Source organism: Syngnathus typhle, linkage group LG15, assembly GCF_033458585.1.
Source record: "Syngnathus typhle isolate RoL2023-S1 ecotype Sweden linkage group LG15, RoL_Styp_1.0, whole genome shotgun sequence".
NCBI classification, from domain to species: domain Eukaryota; kingdom Metazoa; phylum Chordata; class Actinopteri; order Syngnathiformes; family Syngnathidae; genus Syngnathus; species Syngnathus typhle.
The window spans coordinates 6,436,043-6,461,856 of NC_083752.1; the positions used below are offsets into that span (position 1 = coordinate 6,436,043).

The 25,814-nt window shown below is 43.6% G+C and overlaps 5 protein-coding genes and 1 long non-coding RNA gene across 8 annotated transcripts; 1 reads left to right on the plus strand and 5 right to left on the minus strand.

The window, feature by feature from the left end:
* Window positions 1-3: 3 nt before the first annotated feature.
* On the minus strand, window positions 4-11,617 carry taf1 (TAF1 RNA polymerase II, TATA box binding protein (TBP)-associated factor). The gene is made up of 44 exons (XM_061299219.1): window positions 11,403-11,617; window positions 11,150-11,264; window positions 10,922-11,045; window positions 10,730-10,846; window positions 10,497-10,619; window positions 10,122-10,363; window positions 9,831-10,046; window positions 9,492-9,734; window positions 9,203-9,416; window positions 9,026-9,133; window positions 8,770-8,937; window positions 8,486-8,613; window positions 8,312-8,419; window positions 8,068-8,241; window positions 7,820-7,993; window positions 7,642-7,746; window positions 7,350-7,550; window positions 7,124-7,265; window positions 6,846-6,976; window positions 6,684-6,764; window positions 6,442-6,591; window positions 5,687-5,806; window positions 5,303-5,478; window positions 4,998-5,230; window positions 4,704-4,911; window positions 4,406-4,571; window positions 4,061-4,272; window positions 3,850-3,973; window positions 3,680-3,778; window positions 3,423-3,600; window positions 3,272-3,339; window positions 3,064-3,186; window positions 2,889-2,981; window positions 2,680-2,764; window positions 2,540-2,607; window positions 2,333-2,446; window positions 2,148-2,237; window positions 1,815-1,919; window positions 1,557-1,649; window positions 1,274-1,481; window positions 1,028-1,196; window positions 760-898; window positions 607-684; window positions 4-432 (listed from the first exon to the last, which is right to left on the minus strand). Exons 2-44 carry the CDS (start codon window positions 11,261-11,263, stop codon window positions 253-255), a joined length of 6,192 nt encoding a protein of 2,063 aa, XP_061155203.1. The 5' UTR covers window position 11,264; window positions 11,403-11,617; the 3' UTR covers window positions 4-252.
* A 429-nt stretch (window positions 11,618-12,046) lies between these two features.
* On the minus strand, window positions 12,047-16,309 carry fam76b (family with sequence similarity 76 member B). Of its 2 annotated transcripts, none has more exons than XM_061298992.1 (10): window positions 15,817-16,309; window positions 14,945-15,009; window positions 14,811-14,865; window positions 14,555-14,710; window positions 14,303-14,475; window positions 14,169-14,219; window positions 13,985-14,062; window positions 13,770-13,902; window positions 13,586-13,687; window positions 12,047-12,869 (listed from the first exon to the last, which is right to left on the minus strand). In XM_061298992.1, the coding sequence occupies exons 1-10, from the start codon at window positions 15,901-15,903 to the stop codon at window positions 12,780-12,782; spliced, it is 990 nt and encodes a 329-aa protein (XP_061154976.1). In that variant the 5' UTR covers window positions 15,904-16,309; the 3' UTR covers window positions 12,047-12,779. The 2 variants fall into 2 exon arrangements, with proteins under 2 accessions (XP_061154976.1, XP_061154975.1); XM_061298991.1 differs by having other exon boundaries at window positions 13,770-13,905; window positions 15,817-16,307.
* A 253-nt stretch (window positions 16,310-16,562) lies between these two features.
* On the minus strand, window positions 16,563-20,772 carry mtmr2 (myotubularin related protein 2). 2 transcript variants are annotated; one of them, XM_061298989.1, is made up of 16 exons: window positions 20,547-20,772; window positions 20,153-20,237; window positions 20,060-20,083; window positions 19,919-19,982; window positions 19,756-19,850; window positions 19,577-19,681; window positions 19,339-19,443; window positions 19,190-19,273; window positions 18,970-19,119; window positions 18,703-18,891; window positions 18,451-18,636; window positions 18,128-18,334; window positions 17,965-18,057; window positions 17,787-17,900; window positions 17,509-17,685; window positions 16,563-17,429 (listed from the first exon to the last, which is right to left on the minus strand). In XM_061298989.1, exons 1-16 carry the CDS (start codon window positions 20,624-20,626, stop codon window positions 17,265-17,267), a joined length of 1,923 nt encoding a protein of 640 aa, XP_061154973.1. In that variant the 5' UTR covers window positions 20,627-20,772; the 3' UTR covers window positions 16,563-17,264. The 2 variants fall into 2 exon arrangements, with proteins under 2 accessions (XP_061154973.1, XP_061154972.1); XM_061298988.1 differs by having other exon boundaries at window positions 19,919-19,985.
* LOC133167895 (uncharacterized) lies at window positions 19,676-22,246 on the plus strand. Its single transcript, XR_009718125.1, has 2 exons — window positions 19,676-20,413; window positions 21,920-22,246. It is a non-coding gene; the product is annotated as an uncharacterized LOC133167895 (long non-coding RNA).
* cwc15 (CWC15 spliceosome associated protein homolog) lies at window positions 20,887-22,236 on the minus strand. The gene is made up of 6 exons (XM_061298994.1): window positions 22,102-22,236; window positions 21,884-21,996; window positions 21,718-21,818; window positions 21,526-21,636; window positions 21,272-21,438; window positions 20,887-21,188 (listed from the first exon to the last, which is right to left on the minus strand). The coding sequence occupies exons 1-6, from the start codon at window positions 22,230-22,232 to the stop codon at window positions 21,059-21,061; spliced, it is 753 nt and encodes a 250-aa protein (XP_061154978.1). The 5' UTR covers window positions 22,233-22,236; the 3' UTR covers window positions 20,887-21,058.
* Window positions 22,247-22,894: 648 nt separating the features above from the next.
* On the minus strand, window positions 22,895-25,366 carry LOC133167892 (uncharacterized). The gene is made up of 2 exons (XM_061298990.1): window positions 25,077-25,366; window positions 22,895-24,764 (listed from the first exon to the last, which is right to left on the minus strand). Exon 2 carries the CDS (start codon window positions 24,758-24,760, stop codon window positions 23,489-23,491), a length of 1,272 nt encoding a protein of 423 aa, XP_061154974.1. The 5' UTR covers window positions 24,761-24,764; window positions 25,077-25,366; the 3' UTR covers window positions 22,895-23,488.
* Between the last annotated feature and the right edge of the window lie 448 nt (window positions 25,367-25,814).

A 25,814-nucleotide genomic window follows, 5' to 3' on the forward strand; every position in this document is an offset into this window, starting at 1 on the left:
ACCTTGTATGTGACAATGAAGAAATTATTCTCGTTTATTATTTTTCCATCGAAAGAATGTAGTTTGTGGTTACAGAATGAAATCAAATGTCTCGCATAAATATAACGCAGAAATTTACAATGGGAAGCGCTGACGTTACAAGCACTTGTGAAAAATGGCTCACAGAAAACTGTAGTACATATTTACATGATAAATGTATTAAAAAAATAGTTTCAAACTTTCTGTCCTGATATCGGTAATAAAAAAAGGAATCTAGTCCGAGTCCATGTCGCTGTCTCCTCCGATGGATCTGAATTCTTCGCTCTCCTCATCCTCGCTGAGCTGGACCTGCGAAAGTACGGCTGGACCTCTCCGCCGTGCGTCATCCTCTTCGTCTTCTTCCTCCTCCTCACTGTTGCCTTCATCGTGTGTGTTTCCTCGTAGCTGCCATGGCTGAAAGGCAAGAAGGGAAAAGTAAAGGCATTAGAAGACGCGATGTGACTCAACTATTTTCTGAAGCACTTGTGCAAATTCAGCCCGGCGTGCACCGTGGACTGTTTGCAGCATATAGCAGCTATAATTAAGAGTATCGCAAAACAAAAAAAAGACAAATCCTTGCTATCCTACCTGCTGTGCGTACGGTGCAGGTGTTGTGTTGTGCCTTTCCAAGTCCATGAATGACCATTTGCCCTCCTTCTCATCATACTGGAGGCACAAAAAAAACATTTTGTTTCTACCTTGTAACATTTCTCTGTTTGTACGTGTTGCTACTTTGAGTACCTGGGAATGTGGAGCTGGGCCTCTCCCGCGCGTGTCATCCTCTTCATCTTCCTCTTCCTCCTCGCTGATGCCATCGTCTCCTACGTTCCCCCTGGCTGACGGTTGCATTCGACTGCGGCTCTCCTCAAAGCTGCCATAGCTGAGATGCAAGAGAGGGACAGTGCAAACTTTGAGCGGCACAGAAATTTCCATTCAAACTTCCAAAGTTGCTACAGAATCCTTGCTTTGCAAATATTTGGCTACGAGTTGATAACAAGACTCCTGGTACCTGACGTTGCTGTCTTCCATGTGAGGCCCATCATCGGCCCCGTCGGCTTCATACGACATCATGCTCTCGTCCTCCATGCCCATGCGCGCCGTCTCTTGCGCTCGCCTCGGAGGCGGTCTCACATCGACCTCTCGATCCGAATCACTGCCACTCTCCGATAAATGGATGGCTAGAGAAGTGGTGAGGAAACAAAGCGGAACAATGTAAAATGGTTATCTTAAGAGACTCCTTGAAGCCTTAACTTACCTGAGAATGGATTGTCGCCCTCCTCCTCACTGGCATCATCCTCCCCGTCGGACATGAGCAAGTCCTGATACAGCACGCTGGCATGAGTGTGGGGGTTGGATCTGCGCTCATTTTCTTCCTCCTGCCGGTTGTGCATGCGTCTGCGCGGAGGCAGCAACATCTCCTCGTCGTCATCGTCATCCTCGAGATCTCCTTCGGCATCCTCGGCCTGCTCAGACGAGCACAGGCGTTTGATGAAAACTACCATCCTTGATGGCGCTAACGTGAATAGTGAGGTACTCACAGGAGCGGGTGTTTTCGGTTTGCCGTCTTCTTCCTCAAAGCCTTCAATATCCACATCCGATTCTTCTTCCCTGAGCCGTCTGCCGTGGCGAGCCTGAGATCCCAAAGTAGAGTTCAAAAGCACAGACTGAAAAGACCGAGCCGCTCTTACAACCTCTCAGTGAGAATGCCCAATGACTTTTGACTCTACAAGCATGATAATCAGAGGATGGACTGGCGAGAGGTGGAACAAGCCTGATTACTGACTCTCGCTCCATACCTGCCCCCCCCTCTTCTCAGAAGCAACCACTAGAGGTCCATCAGAGAAAAGGCTGCTGGGTGCCCTGGATGGGCCTGAAGCACCGCTGTCAAACAGATCAGCAGACTGGCCAAACACATGGCAGAGAAGTTGCACAAAGTGACAAGAGTGAAGGAAAAGACAAAAGGAGCCTTGGAAGGATTGTTAGTAAGGAGGAAATACTGAAGGCGAGAGGAACATTACAGGGTGTGGCAAAAAAAGAGACAAGGGTGCTGGATAAAGTTCCAGTGTTTCACATGGAAGCACCATTTTCTGAACTACTTCAGCAAAATGGCGGCCCGGCTGCCGCCATACCTGGGCTATGTAGGGCGAAGCTGAGGCCAGCCTCTCTAAGTCCATGAAGGAATCTTTGGCTGTGGCGATGTCTTTATCGTCCTCGTCGTACTGGGCGCGCAAACAAGAGAGGTGTTGATGTTAGGAAAACCAAAAGAATGTTCTAACTGCTTCGGAGAAGCTTCCTCAAATCGCCGTCTGTCTACCTGTCCCATGTATGATCCGTGAGCCATCTCCAGACTCTCAAAGTCAGCGGCATCTAGAGCTGCCTCTTTGGCCGTGGAGATGTCCTTTTCCAGCTGTGTCAAGTGTTCATCATACTGCAGGCACAAGAGACGGAAATGATTACGACATTCCTGCTGAAAAGAATTCAACGTGATTGCTTAGACCAGCAGAGTTATGTCTCAGCATACCTCATCTAAGGTCTGCCTGCACACACTGATGATATCCAGTGCTGTCTTGGTGTACGGACTGTCGCGCCCTGTGAGAAACACACAAAAGAGATGATTAAACCATTTTGTGCTCAAAGTCCCACGGCGAGAAATTCTCTCACCGTTGTACTTAATGCTGTTCGTGTGGATGAGAGTGACATCGGAGAGGAAGGTGTCTCTGTTTTGGTACTTGTGCTTGGAGATGTTCTGATGATTTAGAAGAGAAAGGTGGACACGTTTTGAAAAGTTATATTACATCTCTTTTTATAACTCAAGTTTCCCCCAGAAAGTCCTTTTGCGTGTTTCGAGATCGTATATTTGTGGTCCTCACCTTGCGGATACCTTCCAGGTCCATCGGGTCTATAATCACCTTGTAATAATCAGGCACAAACTTTTTGTTGACAGGATGGTGGAACGGCCATGACTAGAGCAGAGGAAAGCGCAAATGAGCTGGTAGTTGATTCGATTATCTTAAGGAACAATTTTGCTGGGGAAGGAAAACCTACATCTGGTACGACCATCATCTTCTGGGTTACGATGTTGTCAAGGATGAAGGAGAAGGCCACCTGGTCGTCGTCATCGAGCAAAGGATTGATGGCTTTTTCGAGCCTAACCAGTCTGTCCTCTTTCTGTGGATGCAACGGTCAATGTCTGAATAACTTTTCAAGATTTAATTAACTTGACACAGAAGAAAATCAGCGCAGTCACGCTTACCTCTTTCAGCTTCGTATCGCACAGATCCAACATTGATTGCGCAACTTGCGTGATTGGATGTTTTGCTCCTAAAAAGCAAAAACACAACCTGATGTAAATGATAATCGTTAAAAAAAAAAAAAAAAAAATCATAAAGGTGTCACTTAAGTACCATTGTATGTGCCGCTGTTCTTGAATATAAGCTCAACGGCTTCTCTGAACTCCTCCCTGGACGGATACATTCGTTTGCGGACGTTCTCCCGGAGTGTCTGCAGGTCCATCGGCCGCGTGATAATTTTGTAGTAGTCCTTCACAACCTTGGCGTTTACTGGCGTGTGAAACGGATATGTCTGTTTGGAGGATAGAGAGACACATTTTCAAAAGCCAAATTACAAGTTGACTGAGAAGAAATTTGTCGACCACGCTTACGTTAGGGTGGTCACGCATGTCGTTAATGATGCTCTCCAGCACAGAGGACAAGGTCACCATGGGGTCGGTGCGCCTGCGGTGGATCGCCCTGTGCGGTTTCTACAAGTATGAATTTTTTTTTTATTTTTAAATCATCTCTTCCTTTTTTTATGTTCAAACAATCTGTCAACATTACTGCTACTTGCATTCAGATAGTCGCAGTGCACGGCATTGCCAACTCGTCTCTTCTTTTTCGGAGGAAGCTGCTGCTTGGAGAACTTGAGCACCAGAGATTTTCTGCGCACCTCATCAGCGCTGTTGATCCCAAAAAAAAGTGAAATAATGCATGCTTTAAAAAAAAAAAAAGACAAATCATTTCAGGAAAAAACAACAACAACATACCTTTCAATTAGTTGCTTGCCAAGCACAATCTTTGTGCCTTCCACCTTAATCAATTCTTCGTTGTCATTGTGAATGACTGTCTTTTCTAGCTCCTCCTCCTGCTCTTCTGTCATGGCGACCGGGTTCGAAGGGGGTGCGTTGGTTTGATAGTAGAGCGGGCAAAACTTGTTTGTCCTCATGTGCCCGATGGCACCACATGCGCCGCACTTTAACTAGGGAAGAGAGGCAAAGGTTGAAGAAAAATCTGCCACGGTCAAAAAATTGTAAAGACCTATTCAATGTCATTTCAATGAGATAAGAGAGGGAAAAAAAATAAGAGGACTTAATCAGCAAGCTTACTTTTACCTTGAGGTCTGGTCTCTCTTTCATCTTCTTGGACTTCTTTTCAGGAGGTCCCTTGAACTTGTCTTTCTCTTGATTTCGCTTTAGTCTCCTCAGCTGCTCCTGGATCCGCCGACGCTCCTTCCTCATCTCTTCTCTGTGCTGCTCATCGAAGAGGGCAAACTTTCGTCTGAAGACGCACAGACATAAGGAAAAGTTAATTTTTTTAAATGAGGGGGGAAAAATAGCACTCTTGAAATATTTCATCAGTGTAAAAACATTGGAACAAAAGTTACGAGAAGGTTTGAATGGAATTACTGACATGAATTCATCATCCTTGGTCGTTCGGATCCTGGTGTAGGCATCGATGACGGCGGATTTGCGCACAGTCTCGCAGCGAACATATTCCTTGCCGTCCTCGTCCCTGAAGGTTCTGTAGATCTTAAGTCGGCGTCCTGTGGCTGCGGAGTTCAAGCTGGTGACCGACGATGTGTCATCATCTTTGTGGGAGCTGGTGGACAATGAGCTCGCTAAAAAGAGAGACAGGCACAATTTGCATTCCGCCGGTACGATCACGATGCCGCGGGCAACCGGTAAACGAGGAACCGCGACTCACACAAGATTTTGCGGCGCTCCTTCCGCCCCTTGTTGTCACGATCGCTCTCCTCCCCCAACAGCATCCTCTGCAGCTCCCGCCGCTCTTGTTCTTCCCTCTCGCGTGACAGCTGTGAACTGGTCTTCTTGTTCTGCAGCATGTTCTCAATATTCTTTCCCATTTCCTCAAAGTCGCTATCCTCGGCTGAGCTGCTATCTGTGTCTGTGGAGAGAACTTCCGTCGACTCCAGCACCCTGTGGCAAAGGACATGGCCGCAAGGTGAGTTGAAAAGTCGGCAGAAAGCAATAAACTCAAGTGGATCTTACTTATTCTGCAAGTCAAAGATCCGCTGACATTCCTCTTTGTACCGCTCCTGGTGCTCGGCGACAGAGAAACGTGAACCTCTGGCGAACTTGCTCATGGGGCCTTCTCCTGAACGAGCCTGCTCGGTGGACATGGTTCTCACCACGTCAATCACTTCCCAGCGTGAGAGCTTTTTGATCTAATCGACCAGGAGTACAAACCAGCACAATGACCTTCAAATGATTTAAAAGTGGAAACAGAAAGCATAGGGAAAGCATTGGCCTGTGGAGCTAGAAAAAATTATAAATTGGACTGCTAAGCTGAAAAATAAAATAATATCTAAAATGGCCGATAAACGACCTCAAAAGTCTTTTTAGAGCTCACAACCTCACTTGCCCCAAACTTACCTCTTCTTCTGGAACACCAAACTTGCGCAGCAGCTGCTTGGCATTTTTCAGTGACAGTCTCCTCAAATCAGCATCTGTCCCAGTCACGGTCTTCTTAGCAGGGGTTGGCTCTTTGTCATCCTGAGAAAAATAATCATACGGCCCAAAACCTCAACATCCAAGCAACATTCACCCGGGGGGAGGGAACGACCACGGATCACCCACACGCCAAGTACAACAGTCACCCGTTACACCTGAAGAAAGTTAAAAGTGAAGAGAAAATCTGTCCAAAATGTAAAGGTTGGCTGTCAGCAGGAGTTTATGATTATCGAATTCCACTTTTGGGTGATGAGAAAAGACAAGGATGGTCATATTCAGTATTGCCTGTAAGACATTCCCACCTTATGTTGTGAAAAAAAGTCACCTGACCAAAACCTCCAATCAGTGTTGCCTCAACACTTTAACTGGGAAGACTTTCGAAAAGACGACTTTTTTTTTTTTGTTTGGCATTGAGGTCACTATTGCTAGCTCGAAATTTCTGCGCTTCGTTCGTCCCCAAATTGTGTGATTGGGTTGAGGTCAGGGCCCTTAAGTACTTCCATATCAAACTCACCAGCATCATGGCTTTATGGACATAAGTTGCATGCTGGAAGAGAAGACAACCTTTCTTATTTTTCCATATGACATGACGATTCAGGGGGAAATGAATACCCGACCCCTCATTGACTGCCCAATGAGTTTCTAGTAAGCAGCCACATCACGCAAGCATTTCACACCTTCTGTTGAGTGGGCTTGTTGGGCACTTTGACGTAAGAGAAACCTTCTCCACAGCCCGTGGGGTCGGCCACACCCGTAACCTCCAACAGGCATTTCCCCTTCATGGCGGAGATGAAGGCTCTTGTTGTGTTCCAGGGAGCTGTTCGCACCTTACATGAGAATGACAATGGATTAGTCCAAATTGTATCGTAGTGATGGACGAGACTGGAAGGTGGAGAAAAAAAAAAAAAAAAAAAAACACCTCGTCATCAATCTTCATTTGAAAGTCCTCTTCGTTCTCCTCCTCTGGTGCAAAAAATGATTTTTCGCCATATCCGGCGTCCTGATGTAGAGCGAAGGTACGGTTACAAAAGTTTGCCGTTGCAGCTGTCGACAGAACATGACAAACTTTGAATCGCGTCACCTTGAGTCGTTGCTCGGCCACTTGCATGCTATAGTAAGAGCAGCATTGCTCCGGAGACACCATGGCTCGGATCTCTTCCTCTGTGGGCAATCTGAAATCAGGTTTCAGCACCCACCAGTTGGAATCCATCCCTGGAACAAAGATGAACAAAAAAGCTCCCTCCATGAATGAACACGGAGCATCAGGGTGTGAAGATGCAGATTTTTCTTGAACAGCATGTCAACACTGGAAATTCAAGTTTACTGGTGTAAACACTAAATATTCAATACAAACTGTACCGGTGCGTTTGAAGTCGGCACAAAGTTTCAGCCTTTTCCTAATGCTGCTCTCGGAATGCACCGGAAATGCTTTCTTGATATCCTCCATGCGAATCCTCCGCGGGCGATCCTTGCTCTTCCAGAACAAGCGGTAAATGAACACCTGCAAAAAAAGATTTGGCAGTTGAGATATGGCGGATGTGCACAGCCTAAAATTGGTCAAATGGAGTCAGGCGAGTGGACATACTTGAAGGAAGTCTCTTATGTGGGTATTTGCTCGTTTGGAGTTGGGCCCGGGGACCTCGTACAAAGGGCAGGCCTGACCGACTACCATAATGTCCACGATTTCTCGGATGTAGTAGCCGTGGCGTGTTCTGATGACCAGAAAATCTGTCTCGGGCATTTTGTGCAAGTAAATGGGGGAGCGGAAAAGGTTGTTTTCAAAAGCCTAGAAGGGGGCGGAAAAAAAACCCGCGCTGATTATTAAAAAGATTATGATTACAAATCCTCAACGGAATAGTGAGTGCTTTAATGCTGACTTGGAGCAGCTGTCCAGGATGCAGAGAACCCAGAAAAGGCGACGTGTGACAGTAGACAGTTTCTCCATATTTGCAATCTGGCGCTCCAGGATCCTTTCCAGGTTTCTGCATAATGGAGATTCCGATTAATAGTGTTTGACAATTGTAATCATCCAAAGCCACCGAACACGACACCCACTCTTTTGTAGTAGTTTTTAATTTTGGTGGCCATGCCGACTTGCATGATGAGAGGGGGGTATTCTTCGCTGTACTCTGCCAGGATCAGATCTCCATCTTTGCCCGTCAAATCCTGCGGGGTGCGCATGAAGAACATGTCTCCTCCTCCCGAAGCCTGCCTCTCTTGCTCTCGCATCTGTTTGGACATTCACACCATCCGTTGCTTATACGTGGTGGAGGTACGAGAGCAAATTTTGAGACTTGTCTCACCTTCGCCTTCTTCTTAATGTGCTTGAGCAGAGGTTGGACAGGATGTGGACCGGGCTGAGCCAAAGATCCAAAAGAGTATTTCTTCAATGTGGATCTGTGGAACTGCCGCAACTTCATGGGCCCCATGTGGGTGGGGAAGAAGGGCTGCCTCAGCTCCAAGGCTGGGATGGAATGCTGCTCAAGAAACGTGTTGCTCATTAAAGTCTCTCACACATTTACATACATCCATGTAACTTTAGCTCACCTGAATGATGTTACCGCCAAACGTCCCCCTCAGACCTTGCTGTTTGGGGTAGTAGAATTCGTCATTGGAGAGGTTCCAGGGGTCCTTGACCTCAGGTTGCGACATGTTCTGAGTGGACAGAAAACATTGAATGCACAGCAGCTTTGTAGGAACTGAACGGTGGGAATGACTTACCTGTTGCGGCTCGTCTTTTATCACCCCAGTTTTCCCAAGCAGGATGCGACTCTTTTTGATTGCCGTTTCCTTCTTGTTCTCTTTTGACGGGGAGTGAGATGTCGACGCTTCCTTTTCATCGGGAATTTCTAAATTTCAAAGAAAACATTTAAAAAAAAAAGTAGAATTCAATTTTTTAAAATAGGACAAGATGGAAGAAAAACAGTCGTTGTACTGGATTGGATTTTTTTCATTATGACATACTGCTGCGGAGGAAAAATACCTCACATCTGACGTGAACATACCAAGAATGATATTCTCATCATTGGGATCCAGTGTGAGAACCGGAGGAGTGAGTAAGTGATCCATTTCCTGATCATCCCAGATAATGTTGTCTTCCCAGCGCCCATAAACTAACTCTTCGTTGTCAATGGGGAAAATTGAGAACCAAGGAGTATCATCGTCTTGATTGGCTGCAGAGGAATACATACACAGGTCAGGGCAAAAAAATAATAAGAAAAAACATCTTTGTAGTTTTGGTGTCATTTCTAGCAAACTCACAGTGATGATCTTGGTTGGTTTTGTCCCGCTTCAAACCGGTTATGGACAAGGTTTTGGGCATAAGAGGAGGGGTAGATGGGACCAATTGCGAATTACTTCTTGTCAGACCTGAAAATTTGAACAGATACGCATGAAACACATCTATGCCCAGCTCATTTCTAAAACTTGACATCTCACCTTGTTGTGCGTTATAAGCATTAGCATTGCGGGTCATGCTAGTGGGTAACCACCCTGCAAGACTGGCACGTTGAGTCTTGGTGCCCTTGTGCTTCACATCCTCCCCGTTCCAGATAATGTCATCCTCCCACTGCAGTTGCGTCACCATCAAGAAGACCTCGTTCTCCAGGGCCAATTTGTCCTCCTCTGTCTCGTTATCGTGGCCGTCGTGACCCTGCAAATGCAGTGATGATAAAATCGCAAGTGCAAGCTAATTCTGCAGTATAACTACAAATGGCCGCCAACTAACCTCCTTAGCGGTCCTTGTCGTTTCTTCATGTACGCTTTGCTCCTGAGATTCGCTGGACTCCATTTCCTTCAGCTTCAGCCCGTAATTGAAATTACTCCCATCCTCGGGGACTCCCATCATGTCATACCAGAGCTGGGCGGGCCCATATCGCCATTCTGCAACTTTAGGCCGTGATTCTGTCTCCTTGTCGCCGTCACAACAGGTTTGTGAGAACTTGGACTCCACGGGTGCCATCATGGTTATCTGATATCGTAGAAGATCAGTAATAAATTACACAATGGTACAAATAAAGCTGATATTTTGGGGATACTATTAGATAGCTTTAAATTGAATATTTACCTCATCGTCCGAGAGACACTGCTCAGGGGGCGGAGGGGTAGCGTACTCGTAAACCCACCCAGACTTCTTTTCCTGCCCTTCCTCTGCAAGCTCTCCCTCGGGCGGAGGAGTCCCAGACTGGACATCCCGGTGCTTCCGCTTCTTCTTCCTTCGGGCGCTCCTCCATACCGACGGCATGTTTTTCCCTGGGCCAAATAGCCGTAAGAACCTCAGAACCTGACAGGAAATCCAAAAGACTCGCTGTTAGTGCTTAGTATGTGTGAGACGGTGTCAAGGGAAAGAATACATTACTTTTCCAGGTCTAAATTCCGGGAAGAGTTCTGTGACACCAGGTAGCGCTTTGGCAGCATCTTTCTGCATGATGCCAGCAAGCGGGAGGGTGAGGCTGTCCGGTTCGCCTCCGGGCCCGGAAGTCAGGCCGGGGCGGTCCGATTCCGACTCTGAGTCGGAGGAACTGCTGAAATCAACCTTTTCGGCAGTAGATGATGGTGCGATGATAGACGGCAGGATGATACCATCGCCCTCTTCCCCGACTGTGAGGAGAGACAGGGGCAAAGTTTAATTGTTCTGAAGCAGGATTCCTTGCCTTAGAATATTTTTCTTTATATTCAAGCATACAGTTTGACTACCCTCTGACAGACCTAGGTCAAAAACAATCATTCGTACCATTTGCATTCTGAGATGCGGGCTCTTCTTTTTTAGCGGGTGTTGAAAAGCTTGGAGGTGGGGGAGGAGGCATGAGCTTGGAATCAATATCCTCACAGTCTGCATCGTAGTCATCTTCATCATCTGCAATTATTGAATTTGATAAAAACATCAATAAAATTTCATGAAAGGTTTCTGCTTCTACCGATACAGAAACTCTACTATCAATAATGGGAAGGATATTGTAATATCACCTGCTTTCCTGCAGGGCTGCAAAGATCCCATGGCTTGTCGATACTTCCGTGTTTCATCCTCAGCAACCTCGCTGATGTCAGAATAATCAACTGCATCTTCAGTACTTTTCACCCAACCTTGATGAAGTAAACACAGAATAAAAAAAATGAAATTCTACTAGTATTAATGCAATGGTGCTCCGATCCACTCACCTTCAGCATCCACATTGGTGGGTGTTTTACTTTCCTCTTGCTCATCATCCTCATTGGAGGTGATCTCTGTTATGAGGGAGCTCAGACCCAGATTACCCAAACCGGCCAGATGCTTTTTGGACTCCTGGGTTTAAGAACCGACACCATTAAAACAAGCAGTCGTGGAAAAGTGTTTAAGACGGTCTCTTATTGTTACTGTAACTTTATGTTTGTGTTTGAAACACTAACGTTGTCCAGGACACTGTCGTCCTCGAGTTGGCCATCTTCATTTATGTTCCCAAACAAGAAGCCAGTAATGGAGAAAGGGCGATCTTGGTCCTCATCACTGTCGGAGTCGGACATTCTGAGACAACAATGTTATCATTGGAAACATTATACGAGTACTAATATTGCTTAAATTTATGTAAAACATATTTATGCAGGTTTAACTTTTGCTGACGGTAACAGGTTAGCTGCGATGAAAACAGCAGTTTCCTCTTACCTTACGGGATTTCTATCCGATTTTCCCCAAGAGGCTTGATAATAAACCGGTTCAGTATTTTACAGACGCTGTGCTAGCCAGCAATATTACGGTTCAATGTGTCAATAAAACATTGACACATTTGCTAACAACATCGCGCCGAGGCAATGTATTTCTTCGGCCCCGGTTTTGAAAGGTTTTACGAAACACTAAATAAATTATAAATTACGTTGCAGTCCTTAAGCGTCCGCTTAAAAATTGCGGCAGCTCGTCATTTAGCAACAAATCATGTAAACCGGAAGCTGGACAATTATTTCCGGTGTAACAAAACCCAACCCATAGGGGGCGATGCGGCTCATTCCTTGAGTTTGACAATAGGACGACAGACGAGAAGAAGACTACCGATACGCGATCTTATATTGCCCCTATGTGGCCAATCCGGGACATCAGAAGGAGCAACTGTCTAAATGAATTCGATTCTTATGAATGTATGGTTTTGTTTTTATAATGTATGTGGAGTATTTGTGTGTGTGTGTTTTTTAATTCAAACTCACTTGGATAGGCTGAGCTGTCCCATGACTGTCAACAATTATTTTGTGTTTCTAATATTAAAATCATGTCAACAACAGTAATTGGAAAATAAAACGCTTAGAGATTAAAACAGATAAGAGAGAGGGCAGTTTAGCCAGCTTTAATTGCTTTTAAAACACTTGGTCTGAGAGGAAAAAAAATACAAAAGTGTTCTTTGACAGCACAGTATGAAACCAGCCCGATGAAACGTTTAGGGAGTGTTTTCTTTAAAAAGCATCCAATATAAATCATAATTACAACTGGCCTCACCATACACAAACTGTACTCGCTAAAACAGATACAAGCAAGAGTTAAAATATACAACGGCTGGTCACACTCATGTTTGCATACATTGTAAAGTTGCACAGTCTCTCCATTCAGGAGAACTTATCCCCTGCAATCATTTAGAAAAATATAATGTCCCAAATGTGGGATATTCTTGTAGTATGTTGTGTGCGGAAATCCAGACCAAAAAAGGTAAGAAATACAGTTGAATAAATAAAAAAAGTAGAGCGTAACACCCATTAAAAAAAATCCGGCGGATTTTGTTTGATCTCTTTTGTTTCACCTGGCAGTGGTTGTGAATGAAGGTTCCGTCCCTCATCCAAGATGCATTCTACAGTCCAAAAAAAGGTCACCTAAAAATATCTAAAATATGTTGGTGTTTTGGAGAGACATTTTGTTTGTTCTTTGTTTCCACGTGATGACACGTTTTCTGGTTCGACCAACAAAGAAGCGTTTGTTGTTGATGGCGAAGAGGAAACATGGACTTTCACAGTTTTGAAAGTGAAGTTACTCTTGCGTTGGCAACCGAGGGTCAGCAAGTTGTTAGGGCAGCAGCAGTGAACTTCCTGTCCTATCAAACTTTTTACCTTTGGACAGCGCGGCCACTTGTTTCATCAGCTCTCGGTTCTTCGCCTGAAGAAACCAATGGAATATTTACATTTAAAATGACCTTTGAAAAATCGCATTCAATACATTTTGCCTGTCAAAATATGGTCAATAAACAACTTCTTTCAACATAGAAGTCGTTTGATACAACATCAAAAGACTATTTTTGCCTTATGACACTTCAAGCGACACGCTTGATACACTGATGTCAGTGTATGCTGCTGTATGGATGCCACAAGCAGCGGCTTTGTTGAGGAAAAACCTGCTCGTCTACAATTAGTGTCACGGTGAGTTGTACTTTTAATTATTTCTTTTCATGTTTGGCCCATGGGATCATCGATTAATCGACTTCACTTCCTATAACCAGCTCAGTGGCCAAGTAACCAGCTCAGTGGCCTAGTGGTAGAGTGTCCGCCCTGAAACGGGAAGGTTGTGGGTTCAAACCCCGTCCGGGTCATACCAAAGACTATAAAAATGGGACCCATTGCCTTCCTGCTTGGCACTCAGCATTAAGGGTTGGAATTGGGGGGTTAAATCACCAAATGATTCCCGAGCGCGGCACCGCTGCTGCTCACTGCTTCCCTCTCCCCCAGGGGATGAAATAAAATCACACAGGGATGGGGTTAAATGCAGAGGACAAATTTCACCACACGCAGAAGTGTGTGTGTGTCGATCATTGGGAATTTAATCTTAATTATCAGTCACCATTTGTCCGCTGTAGTCGCTGACAATATGACCATTACCTGCTGCTGTTCCATCGACTCCTTGTGTGCTTTCTCCATTTGGTTCATCTTGACTCTCATGTTGGACTCTTGGTACTGAAAGTCGGCTTTCAGCTCCGTTAGCTGAAGCCAAAATTGACACGCAGTTATGTAAACATACAAGCGGGCAAAAAAAAGAGTGCTGCTGCTTTCACTGCTAGCCAACCTTTCGTTCCTTGTCGAGGATGGTCTGGTCCCGTTGTTGTAGGACTCTCTTTAGCGACATCACCTCTTCTTTCAGTTGGCTGATAAGAATGAAGTTGTCAGTTCCTCCTGAATCCATAGACTGGGTGATGGAACTGCTGTTAAAGGGACAGACCGGTTAGAAGAGCCGTCGGACACGAGGGGGAAATTTTGCACACACAAAAAAACAAATCATACCTGTCACCATTTGATGGCTTCAACTCCAGTTTTGGTTTCTTCTTTGGAGTCTCTTTTTGGATTGAAGATGATTTATGGCTGTGGAAAGTAAAAGATGATCAAAAAAAGTGTAGGTCCTGTGTGTCCATTAATGTAGCGCTGGCTTGATACTCTTGGCACTTTCAAAAAAACTGGAAAGCTTTACCTCTGCTTCCACAATCCTTGCTCCTGCTCAGGACTCAAGCTCCCACTCAGTCTGCCAAAACATAAACCGGTTTAGGACTGCAGGAAGAAAAAAAATATCTAGCATAATTGGGGCGACACTTTCCGTGTACGTACTTGTGGTGAGAGCCGCTGTGTCTTTGTTGATGATGGTGATGTTGCTGCCTTGAGTCTTTCTCGTTCAGGGATGAAGAGTTAGAGGAGCCAAAACCTTTCCTCTGGTCCTTGGTTTTCTGCAGAACGCGACGATAGGACAGTGTGCAGAGCCAGCACAGCAGTTTTCCATCCACCTTCGGGACAAGATGGACTCATAAGACACAACCACTTTAATCCGGAACATTTATTCTGGCGCGTGTGCTCGGTTGACACCTTTCTCCTGCCTTCCTCCTTGCGGTCAAAGGCGCACTGCTGTTTGCACTGCTCGCAGGTTTGAGGCGGCCCGTATTTTTTTTCTGAGTTTGTACAACGTTGGCACTTTGTCCCAATAAACGCTGCAATAATGTTACAGTATTGACACGGTTTGGGCTGCAATGAGAAAGATGATGGAAAAAGTTTGAACTTATGATGCACGGAATTGAATATTCATAAAGTGCAATTGGAGAGTGGAATAAAGGTTGTAACTCACTGTTCCAAACTGTTTGACGTTCTGGGCACATTTCTTGCAAATAGTGTTGGTTTTACTGTTGGGGGGGAAACACATTCAAAAAAAGCAAGAATGCAGTATAATTGCATTATGGAGCCTGTGAATCGAGGCGTTACCTTTCCTGCTGAAACTCGGATCTGCAGTAGGTGCACTTCACTATTGGGTGTGCGATGCGACACTCCTAAGAAAAAACAAGTGTGAAAATATTTTCACTTGTTCAGACACTTGGAATGAAACAACTTCACCAGAAAAGTGCATTTTACAGCAACGCTCTTTGCTGGTAGCCCTTAGTTCTGCTCAAAAGCCAAGAAATAGCTCTTTGTTTAAATAAAAAATATAAAAAAAGTGACTCATGGATTGGTGGGTCCAGAGGAAAACTATTTTGTAACTTTTTATTTTAGACCAGAAATATGTTTTTTTTTACAAAAGAAAACTCTCTCACCAGCAAACAAGAATATCACAAAATAAGTCATTTGTAGTAAGATAATTTCCGGACAGTTTAAATGAATTTGAATGTCTCGGAAAGACTTAGACTTCGACAGACTTTATTGTCATTTTGTAAACACTCCGTGCACACAAAACGAAATTACGTTGCATACGGCTCAACAAAGGAATGACATTTCGGCTGGATAAAAAGTGACATTTCTATATAAATATGAAATAAGATAAGATAAATAAGATAAATATAAAGTGCAGCTATGTACCACAGCAGCAAATATGGACGCAGGTTTACCTTACTGGTGTTACTGAATCTTGACTAATCTTGTCAATGCAAACAAGCATATTGAGATTTGTTGTACTACAAATAACAATGAACGTTGACACTGTAATTCGGTGTTGAATAATTTGTTGCATGCTGGCCTGTGTTATTACTACTACATATATATGTAGTATCCTTTTATTGTAAGATAATTGTTTTGCTGCTTCTGCAGACTGTTATGATAATAACAACAAAAAATAAAAATAAAACACACACACACTCCCAAACCTTGCATAGCTGCTGGCCTTGCGACAGCTCCTCGAACGGGTACCGCTGGTTACACTTTGTACAGGCGTACAGAGCCGACGTTGCCATTCTCGTCCAACTATTGTCACCAATTTAAATGAGCTAAAGCAGTTTAGAGGTATAGTGACCGAATTAAGGGTGCTATTTTCTAAACTGACAAAGGCTAACTGGAAGTAAGAATACGCGCACAATGTGATGGCAACTCCACATACCTCGCTAAAGCTAGCTAGCAAAGCTAAACACTGAAGGAGCCGAAGAACAATAAACTCTATAAATGTGATCTATGTCCGCTCGGCCGCCACGTGACCAGACTGGATTAAGTCGATTAATATTAACCTTGGGGAGTAAAAAAGATTTTTAAAAAGGAATCTGGAAATTGTGATAAGTTTCCAGTGTTCTCGCAAATGGTTTTTCCTGTTTTTCCATCTCTCTTTTCATATCGAAGCCGTCGTCATGTCAGCGGATGTGGTTGATGACGTCACTAAAGACAGGAAGAACGACCTATGGAAAGTCTGCGAGATTCGCTTTTTCAAATACAGCCAATCGCATTCCCGAAATATGAGACGCGCCTCTTCTATTGAAAGAAAAAGAATCAATGGACTCATTAAAATGTTACCGATGTAAGTATTGTGAACTAATAATTTTTTTTTATATATCAAATGACTATTATTTTAAGATTAGACTGTTTGTGCTATGTAAAAAATGAAACCTGAACAGGGATATGCTAGTGTTTTTGAAATATTTGCAATTTATTATGGGAGAAAGGCACAAAATAAGGCAACAAACCTGAGATTATCATCACTAATCTCCTTCGGGTTTCACTATCATTAGCAATGGTCAAAGGTTAAAATATACTTGACAGAGTCAGAATAGTTCATAGTTAATACTTTGAGGTAATTTAGGCACAGAATCTTTCAGATTAGTTGAACTGGATGTTGCTGCAAATTATTATCTGTATTACACACTGCTAATATACTGGCAACTCCATGATTATAAAGCATGTTGGCAGCTACTTTTAAAAAACAGAATTGCCCCATATTACAATTATGAGTAATTGAATGACCAGAGCCTGTTTAAAACTGAAATAAAAATTGATTACAAAACAATAAATAATGTCGACCATGTCAACAAAGAGGAATGGTGCACACAATCAAGCCATGTTTGGTCGCAAAAAGAACAGGTTTGAAAAACAATTCCAACAAAAGTGGAATTTTGATGCTCAATCGTTGGCCAGGGAACAACTTTACACTAGCTTCAACTGTATTGTTTTCAAAATAGATGTTCTCATGTAGTGCGTAGGGCATACGTATAAAACCAGGGTAACATTTTAGTAGAACAAAACCTAAAAGTGCTGTCTGGAGACTATTTCTCACCAAGAAGCCTTGCAAGAGTGACAATGTACACCAGCCTCCAATAGGAAAGAAGTGCAGTCAAACAAAGGTCTGTACTGGGGTGATGGACCGCGTTGGCGAGCCCGCCCGCTCCGAAGAAGAGGACGCCGAGCGATTAGTCACTTCTCGCTGCAGCTCGTCCACTCTCTTCTGCAGCTCGGCACGCTTTGCCAGCAGCTCCTTGTGGCGCTGATGAACAGGTTCCTGTAGTGAACAGGTGAAGTATCCAAGGGTTCTACTTTGGCACACCCGAGTCAGGTCTTAGATAGCTTGTGACTCTTACCTGAGGCCTCATACGAGGGTTCCAACGTATGTAGTAGCCCACCCAGAGCTCTAGGTGGCGTAAACTGACGACAGGGAACAGCACATGATTGGAGAAGTTGACGTACAAAGGATTGGTGAACTCCTCCAGCTGGCTGTTGATGTACGACCACAAGGACACTGTCCTCTTAGGAATCTCCTGTAAAACACGTGAAATGTTCAGCTCTGACTGATCATTTTATGATGACATGCGGAGGTGGCTAAAGTACTCTGGGAAGATTTCATTTAAAGCACACGTACTTCCTTCACTCTCTGCTGTTCGCTATTACACAGGAACGTCCCGAACAAGCAGCTGTACAGATGGTCCAAGATGGTCACCAGGAAGTATTCATTGAACTCAAAAGCTGCAGGAAACTAAAGCAAACGGTTTCTGTGTTACTCCTAAAAGTCATTCTGAAAACAGATTATAACGGCTCACCTGACGAGTCAATTGCCACACACAGTCGACAAACTGAATAAAAACGGGGGAGCGATCCGCGTCCGTGTGGTTCTTATCGCCATGGCCGATACGCTGAAAAGCGAGTCGGGAATTTAGAGCGTGTTGTAGTGTGAGGACAACAAGAGCATGCGGCGAATATTACCAGCTGGAAACGGTGGCCGAAGCTCAGCCATTCTTTCTCCAGCAGCACCTGGAATCCGCGAATGGTCCGGTAGTAAGCGTCCAGCATGAGCATGGCCAGCGAGGTGAGCTGCGCCGTGCGGTCCCAGCCGTCGCTGCAGTGCACCACCACCGACGTTTTGCCGGACTCCACCTTGTCTGCGATGCGCAGCGCTCCTGCCAGGATCAACTACGAAACGCTCAGACGTTCAAACCACAACATATAGAAAGTCTACACACCCCTTGCTCAAATTCAGTTTTTACGACCAATCCCTTACTCCCACCGGTTGCATCATTTTGTCTCACCTTGATGTGCTCAAGCCAGTGAGTGGACTCCAGATTTGAAAGCCAGTGCGAATCCTCGATGTTGGGGTAGACAATATCCTTCAGCTTGCGGAGTGACTCTCTCATCACATGGATGTTGTGAATATCCAAGAACACCAACTCAGCGTTTTGATAAGCGTCCTCACTTTCATATCCACCACCTTTCATCTGAGGTTCAAACAAAAACATTTTTTTGGACATTCATGTTTACACAGCTAACGCTTCGGCACAAACCTTGTTAGCAGCAGCATTCACACTCGGTCTAGCATCAAAAATGAAGAGTTTATGCGACTGGGCGTTGGCATCCATGATTGCCTGCAGGTATTTTTCATCCTCTTTACTCCGTTTCCCGTTCACTCCAACCATAGGCTGGCTGCAACGTGTCACCGTTGCCTGGCTCTCTGGATGGATCCAGGACAGCACCTACCAAAGAGTAGAGTGGGATAGAAGAGAATTAAAAAACGACTTCACCAAGGATGCTGAAGCAGAATGTTTACTCACAGGTATCCTTCCCTTTGCCCGAAAGGCGGCTATTCTCTTCAGCTCCTCATCTGGAATGTTGACCGGAACAGCCATCGTTGACGGGTAGGTGTCACACAGTTCGTAGTGATCGTTGACCTTTGTAATCCTCCAACTTTCATTGGGAATGCCCTATACATAAGCACGCAACGTTAAAAGGTGTCTCTCACCATTTACCGAAAGCCCGGGTTTTCAACTGCACCTGTCTTTTGTATTCCGACACTGCGTCGTACACCTTCCATCCATTCTCAGGAAACACTTGTCCGTATTGAAAGGCAAATATTTGCTGTGGAGGAATCTATCAGTTGCTGCGTGGCTGACAAGCGCCAACAGGGTGGAGAACTTACTTACCAGTCCATTGGAGACAGGAAACGCAAATTTCATCAACACTTCGAAAATGGACTTCCTGAGAGTGTCGTCCAATTGTTTGTGAGCAAATCGCAGATTGCGCATATCCTGTGTGGAGCAACCACAAGACTCAATAGCAGTATACAAACACTGATCAAGATCAATCTCCACAAAAAAATAAACAATAATAAGCCAACACAACATATCAAGTCTTTTGTTGATCATGTTTGTGCTGACACACCTTGCAGACAAGGCCATAGGACACATCGCCGCGGCTTGACGCACTGCCGATCTTCTCCACCCGACTCACAACCCCAAGAGGCAAATCAAGCACAAAAGAAGGCTCCTAAAAGTTGATGGTAGAGGAACAGAGTCATTGTTTTGTCCAGAACTTTGTCCGAAACATGATTGGAACCGTACCCTGTCCATGCATTTGAAGAAGAGCCTATAGTTGCTAACGGTCAGTATTCCACGTACAGCTCCGGTGAAAGGACAGAAATAGGTGATGTCTTGTGCTGTAAAATTAAATCAGGATAAAATCACTAAAGTGAGTTCAACGGAAGTGGACGATAAAAACTCATACCCATATCTTGCACAATTTCATTTGGAAGCAATTGTGGTTCCTCTTTATCAGAATCTCGTAAAACCTGCTAAAGAAAAAAGACAACTAGGAATGGGGAAGACGTGTTGAAGTAATTACACATGATTAATTTAGGGCTTCTACCTTTGCATGAATTTTGGCCTTGACCTAAAATAGAAAAGAGTTTGCATGTCAGTCATGATTCATGACATTGACTCCATTTTGTTTCATACAAACCCTGATATCTGGGGAGAACTCCGCTGAGGTAGCCGTCTCAGACAACATGGCAGAGGAAGGTTTAACCTGGGCCGAACGCTCAGAACTGTTAAGAAATAATATTTTTTTTTCCACATGGCAGCCACTCTGAAATGACGCTTTGCTACTTTTGTTATATGAAGTCATGGATGAAGAAGAGGGAGTAACAGCTGATAACAAAAACAGTCCTGTGGGCGCTGGCCAGACCTCGTTATCTGCTGCAAATTCCGATTTATAAATTATGTAAGTATTTAAAATTCCACTTTCTCCTTCAGACACATTTTTGCAAGCAAATGTGAGCTTCAGTTGAATAGAATATACATGGAATAATATTTTCCTTAGTTTCAAAACTTTTAGCTAGCATAACCAAAGCTACCTTGATAATGAATCAACACTCGGATGTCGAGAAGAGGATTGCTTCGAGCCCAAACTGTCCATACTTCCACTCTTCTCCATATTGTTCTGTTCTCTTTTGTTGGATGAAGATCGTTGGCTGGAGTGGAGTTACAAGGATATCTAATCCTCCACTAGTCTGACAGTATTAAAACCAGCAACAAACGGAAGCTGCCATGTTTTCCCAGCAGCCTCACTCGCTCTAAAAGGGAAAAATAGATATACAGTGCCCTCTGGCGGACAAAATAAGACTCGCAGCCTTTCGTGAAAACAAGTTCTTTAAAAATAATAAATGTATATAAAAACATGTTCACAAAGCTTAATTGTATGTTTTACGATCTTTAATTATGGCGCTCACATTTATATACAAGATTAAAGTTGCTGTTCAAACAAATTTATGTAAGAAATTTTATTTCAATGACAACAGATCATCCTTGCTACAGAGGGTAACTACTGTAAACTAAAAAAAGAAACCACAGGAATACACTTCACAGTCTACTTGACATATTTTTCCATAAATTTCTTGTGAAACTCAGAGCGCAGCGTATCATTGATGAAGCGTTTCTCTTTGCGTGCTTTGTCCAGTCCTTTTGCGCAGTTCTTAAACACCACATCATCATCCCACCTGGATAGAAATTATTCGATCAGTTGTTGAAGGTAAGCATTAATTGTAGAAAAAAAACAAAACATGGCACATGTCTGCATTACCTTCTCTTGACCTTGAATGTGTTCTGAGCCAGAGCGATTTGTTGTTGTTGCTGCTGTTGTTGTTGTTGTTGCTGCTGCTGCTGCTGTCCTGCCAAATTAATCAATGGATTGCCACTTAATATATTCTCCATTCGGATCCTCTCCTCCTCTGCTTTTTGCTCCCGGTCCTAAAATGGAGAAATATGCAAATGCAGATATAAAAACATGAAATCGCGCTAGCGCATTCAAATATTTTTTGTAAATTGATAGTCGACCCTGCGTTCTTGTTCTTCAGCTCGCTCTTTCTTAATCTTCTCCAGTTCTGCGAGAAGTGCTGCGGTGTCATCATCATCGCTATCGTCCTCAGAGTTGTCATCCTCGTCATCCTTTTCACAAATAAACACAATTGTGACTGAAGCGGCTTTGTGCGCATGCTGTCAGTCTTGAGGGATGAGTGCGGTACATACCTCGGTAAGGGGATCGTCCGCATCGAGATTAGCTGCTGGAATTTGATCCAGTCTGGGTCTCTTTGAAGACGAGGAGGATGAGGAAGAGGATGTGGTGTGCTCTGGAGAATCAAGAATGAATTATAAACCAGTGTAAGACAGAGTGCCAAGGGTAAACTTTACTAACCTCTTGGTCCCCTCTCTCTTGTCTTTTCACGCACAGCTACACGCTCCCTCTCCTCCAACTCCCTGCGGAAGTCACGGGCACGCACCTCCTCAGGAGCATCCTGAGTTGGTTGCCTAACAGACAGAACACACAACAGAAGATTTGAAAAAGTGTATTTCATGTAAGCACTTGTAGATGAGTATATAAAATATGCTGCTGGAGTATATTTATTTACTGACCTATACTTGATCTTTGTGTGACCGGGAAGATCTCGACTTGAATATTGCTTTGACAGTGCACTCAAATCTCCTTCTCCTTTTCCTCGCCCTCCTCTGGCGGGTTCAAATGTTGGTCTTGCAGCAGTAGTCATCGTGGACGGCTCTTCTTTACACAGCAATTGAACGACAATAAATGACACAGAATTGACTGAATCTCAAGAGTTTCATAATAGAACAGCACTGACACAATTGTGATTCGAAATTAAGTCATGAAAAAATATTATAATCATGCCATAAAGGATTTATGGCTACATTACTATTGACTATCACTGAGAGCCATAAGACGTTTGCTAGCTTGTAATGCTAACGACACACCCAAAGTTGAACAACGCTATTTCACAGAATGGGGAAAAAAATCCCATAGAAACAACAAAAAATAAAACATGTTTATCAATGAAGTATGCTTTCGAAACGCTAGCAACTAGTAATAGAAATAAAGCAGCAGCCTTACTTACAACAATCCAACCGCACTGTAGAAAGGATGAGCTTCCGCAACGAAAACGTCACTTCCGGCAAAAGCTTAGTCACATGTACGGAAGTGACAATTTTTTTTGTTAAATGAACACTGCACAAGCTTACATTTTAAATTGTAGTCTTTAATCTGTAATCATGTTCAGAATAACCCCAGGTAATTTGTTTTTTATTTTACTTACATTTACATTAAATTAAGTTATTTCACCCTTATGTTCTTGCTATGACTAACCTCTATGGGTGTAACAAGTGAAATATAAATTTTAATTCAAGAGTGACAACATAATTTAATCCATTTTTATTTTGTCAGTGTGGAAATGCATTCAAATAATTGAGGAAGTTCAAGATCTATTGAGAGATCAGTAAAAAACTTTTTTTTTTTTTTTTTTTAACAAATGCTAACATAGCATTGTCAGCAAATTCTCCCATGTCAGTAAATACATAAATTACATTCTGGAACATGCATGTCATCAGTGCAAATAGCAGATTCCATTTTCTGATAATCATCCAGTACAGAGCTGCAACAAACAATTATTTTAATAATTGATTGATTTGTCGAATTATGTGTTTCAAATGGACAGTGAGAAAATGTACAAAAGATAAATTAATGATGATTTGGCCACTGGTTTGGTCTGTGACATGTCAGAAAAATGCTTAAATATTATTGACAGATTTTCAAATTAAAAGCAAATTTGATTAAACACAAAGGAAATCAGTCTCCTTTCATGGAGAACTACAATTTACTTTACTGAAATTCCATGGATTTGGACAACTAAGCAAAAAAAACAAAAAAACAATTGAATCGAAAATAATAATTGTTTGTTGATTAATCATTGCACTTCTAATCAGGTGTTCATTTATATTTGTAAATAATAGATCAACGTCCAGGCGCAGCAAGACCTCCAACATGCTCTCCTGATGCTTCAGGGTCCACGTTGTGCGATGATATCATCAAAAGGTCACCATTACATTGAAAGTGGCTCACGGGATATATGCCGCACTTCCTAAAACTTTCCTGAACTATCCTGATACCCTCATCCTCTTTAGCCACCTGATATGCCTCTTTGAACACGCCCGAGAAGTCTTTCTTGCTGACTGTAAAGAGAGTCGCATTCGTGGGGTGCATCTGATCCAAGAGCGCGGCGAACCGCCGCTTGACAAGCGGAAATAGGCCCGCGTCGAGCGGCTGCAGGATGTGAGAGCAATGAGGTGGCAGGCACACAAGGACGACGCCTTCCTTACGGGCAGCCTCCACCACTTCCAGGTTCACGGGTGACTTGTGGCCGTCGAAAATGATCAGCAGAGGCCGCTCTTTAGGAGCATACGGCAAGAAATGTCTGAGGAACCACTTCTTGAAAAGTTCCGAAGTGACACATCCCGAATCCGACCACCCGTAGAGGGCATCTGACGGTCCTTGCGTCTTGTAACACACGCCTCCTGGGTAGGATTTGGAGTAGACGATAAATGGAGGGATATCCTTCCCTGCTGCGTTGAAGCAAGCCAGGACTGAGATGTAGTCCTTGGAGCCCGGTGTTGACTTGGAATCTAAACTGGCAGCTTTGGAGAGAACCGCCTTCTTCCGAGCCAGCTGAAAACCCATCTCGTTGCAATTCCAGACGCGGTGAGGCTTGTCCCCAAGCGTGCGAGCTTCCACCACAGAGCTCAGGAGGTGAAAAAAATGATCCAATGTTTCCTTCCTCACATGAACCATCCGACCACGGATAATACTGTCTGCTGGCTGAATCGTAATATTCTTTTCTTGACGCCTCCTAAAGTTGAGCCACCAGGTTTGACCCAATTTCGAAAAGGCCACCCGTCTGTGTTGACGCTTGTAAATGGAAGACGCAAATGATACCAGCTGCTGCTTAGTGAGCGGGAATCCGTGCTTGGACATGTATAAGGAGAACTCCACCAACAGTTCCTCGTCAGAAGATGTTATAAGCTGAGCAGGCCCACTACGACTCCCTGGTGTCACCCGTCCGCTGACCCGGTCCCCTAGTGAGGATTTGGGGACTCCAAACTCCTTGGCTGCCTTTCTCACAGTGGACCTCCCTGACTTGACCTCGATTAGTGCATGCTCCATGGCTTCCTCTGTCCATTTCTTTTTCTTGTTCCTTCCAATTTTGTCAAGATGATTTCTTGAAGGCATGCTTCTAGGATGGAGTAAAATACACAGCTGATGATTTAATTATTTTCCACCACAAAAACAGAGAGAGAGGAGATGTTTGTCACAATCCATGCTTTCTATCTACAATAACAATACTGTAACCTATATGTCAAACAAACAAAAATGTCAACTCTGGATAGGAACCGGAATGCATGACAAGAAGTAATAATGTAGAATGCATTTGTCTCGATTTACAAAACATCTATCTCGATGCATGTATATTTATTTATTAAAATTCAGATATGAGCAACTATTGGAATTTATAAAATATAAAATATTGAATACTGAAATGACTTACTGATGCTTTGGAATCAGTCAATATGGAGAAAATTATTGTACATCAGCCCCCACTTGATGGCTTAAACGTAATTACTGCACATAAAATTACAAGAGACCCAAAAGACAATGATTTCGTAGTTTAGAATGAAAAATAAAATAAACCACATAAAAATAACCACTGATGCTTCTGCAGCCGTAAAGTTAGTTACTGACAAAAAATCAAAACAAAAACAAACGAGTAGAAATGAAGGTAGAATTTCCTGTTTCCCTGTCAAGGTTCTTCTAACCTGGAAGTGGATCAACGGCCTTTCAGAATAAAAATATAGCGTTTCAAAATAAAGGCCTGTCGTTTCCGGCTGCAAAATCGCTGAAATTCAAAATTCAATTTGTCATATTACCAGTAATTAAAAACAGAAGAAATGAACAATGAAAGCAGTTGCTTAAAGAGGACATCGTTTTTTTTTTTTAAAAAAAAAAGCATATTTATGAGGAAATAATGTGACAGGCCGCCTACACAAAAACAAGTGGAACCCAAAAATAAGGACAAATGTGTTGACCAGTCGATTACAAAACCCTGTGAAGATGCTTCAAATTCCTATCCAGTCCCTCCATCTCAAGTCATACAAGATGGAGAAACAAAGGAACACCCAGAGGCACAATCTCAGCCGCTGAGCAACCAGTTTCTGTCTTTGCTTCCGAAGACAACAAAGAGACTGCTGATACGGCCCATCACCAATCGCATTAAGAACACAAAGAG

What these genes read in the sequence shown, in the direction of transcription:
- taf1 (XM_061299219.1), bottom strand. Translation starts at nt 11,263, where the DNA reads ATGTCCGACTCCGACAGTGATGAGGACCAAGATCGCCCTTTCTCCATT. An exon ending in GGCAAGCAACTAATTGAAAG is followed by an intron (nt 3,974 to 4,060) that starts GTATGTTGTTGT and finishes TGGGATCAACAG; the next exon opens with CGCTGATGAGGTGCGCAGAA. An exon ending in GCCCAGCTCCACATTCCCAG is followed by an intron (nt 685 to 759) that starts GTACTCAAAGTA and finishes TTGTGCCTCCAG; the next exon opens with TATGATGAGAAGGAGGGCAA.
- fam76b (XM_061298991.1), bottom strand. Translation starts at nt 15,903, where the DNA reads ATGGCAACGTCGGCTCTGTACGCCTGTACAAAGTGTAACCAGCGGTAC. An exon ending in ACGTCAAACAGTTTGGAACA is followed by an intron (nt 14,711 to 14,810) that starts GTGAGTTACAAC and finishes TTCTCATTGCAG; the next exon opens with CCCAAACCGTGTCAATACTG. An exon ending in CAAGGATTGTGGAAGCAGAG is followed by an intron (nt 14,063 to 14,168) that starts GTAAAGCTTTCC and finishes TACTTTCCACAG; the next exon opens with CCATAAATCATCTTCAATCC.
- mtmr2 (XM_061298988.1), bottom strand. Translation starts at nt 20,626, where the DNA reads ATGGAGAAGAGTGGAAGTATGGACAGTTTGGGCTCGAAGCAATCCTCT. An exon ending in AACAGCAGAGAGTGAAGGAA is followed by an intron (nt 17,686 to 17,786) that starts GTACGTGTGCTT and finishes CGTGTTTTACAG; the next exon opens with GAGATTCCTAAGAGGACAGT. An exon ending in ACCCTCGTATGAGGCCTCAG is followed by an intron (nt 17,430 to 17,508) that starts GTAAGAGTCACA and finishes TGTTCACTACAG; the next exon opens with GAACCTGTTCATCAGCGCCA.
- cwc15 (XM_061298994.1), bottom strand. Translation starts at nt 22,232, where the DNA reads ATGACTACTGCTGCAAGACCAACATTTGAACCCGCCAGAGGAGGGCGA. An exon ending in CGGACGATCCCCTTACCGAG is followed by an intron (nt 21,637 to 21,717) that starts GTATGTACCGCA and finishes ATTTGTGAAAAG; the next exon opens with GATGACGAGGATGACAACTC. An exon ending in CTGAAGAACAAGAACGCAGG is followed by an intron (nt 21,439 to 21,525) that starts GTCGACTATCAA and finishes TCTCCATTTTAG; the next exon opens with GACCGGGAGCAAAAAGCAGA.
- LOC133167892 (XM_061298990.1), bottom strand. Translation starts at nt 24,760, where the DNA reads ATGCCTTCAAGAAATCATCTTGACAAAATTGGAAGGAACAAGAAAAAG.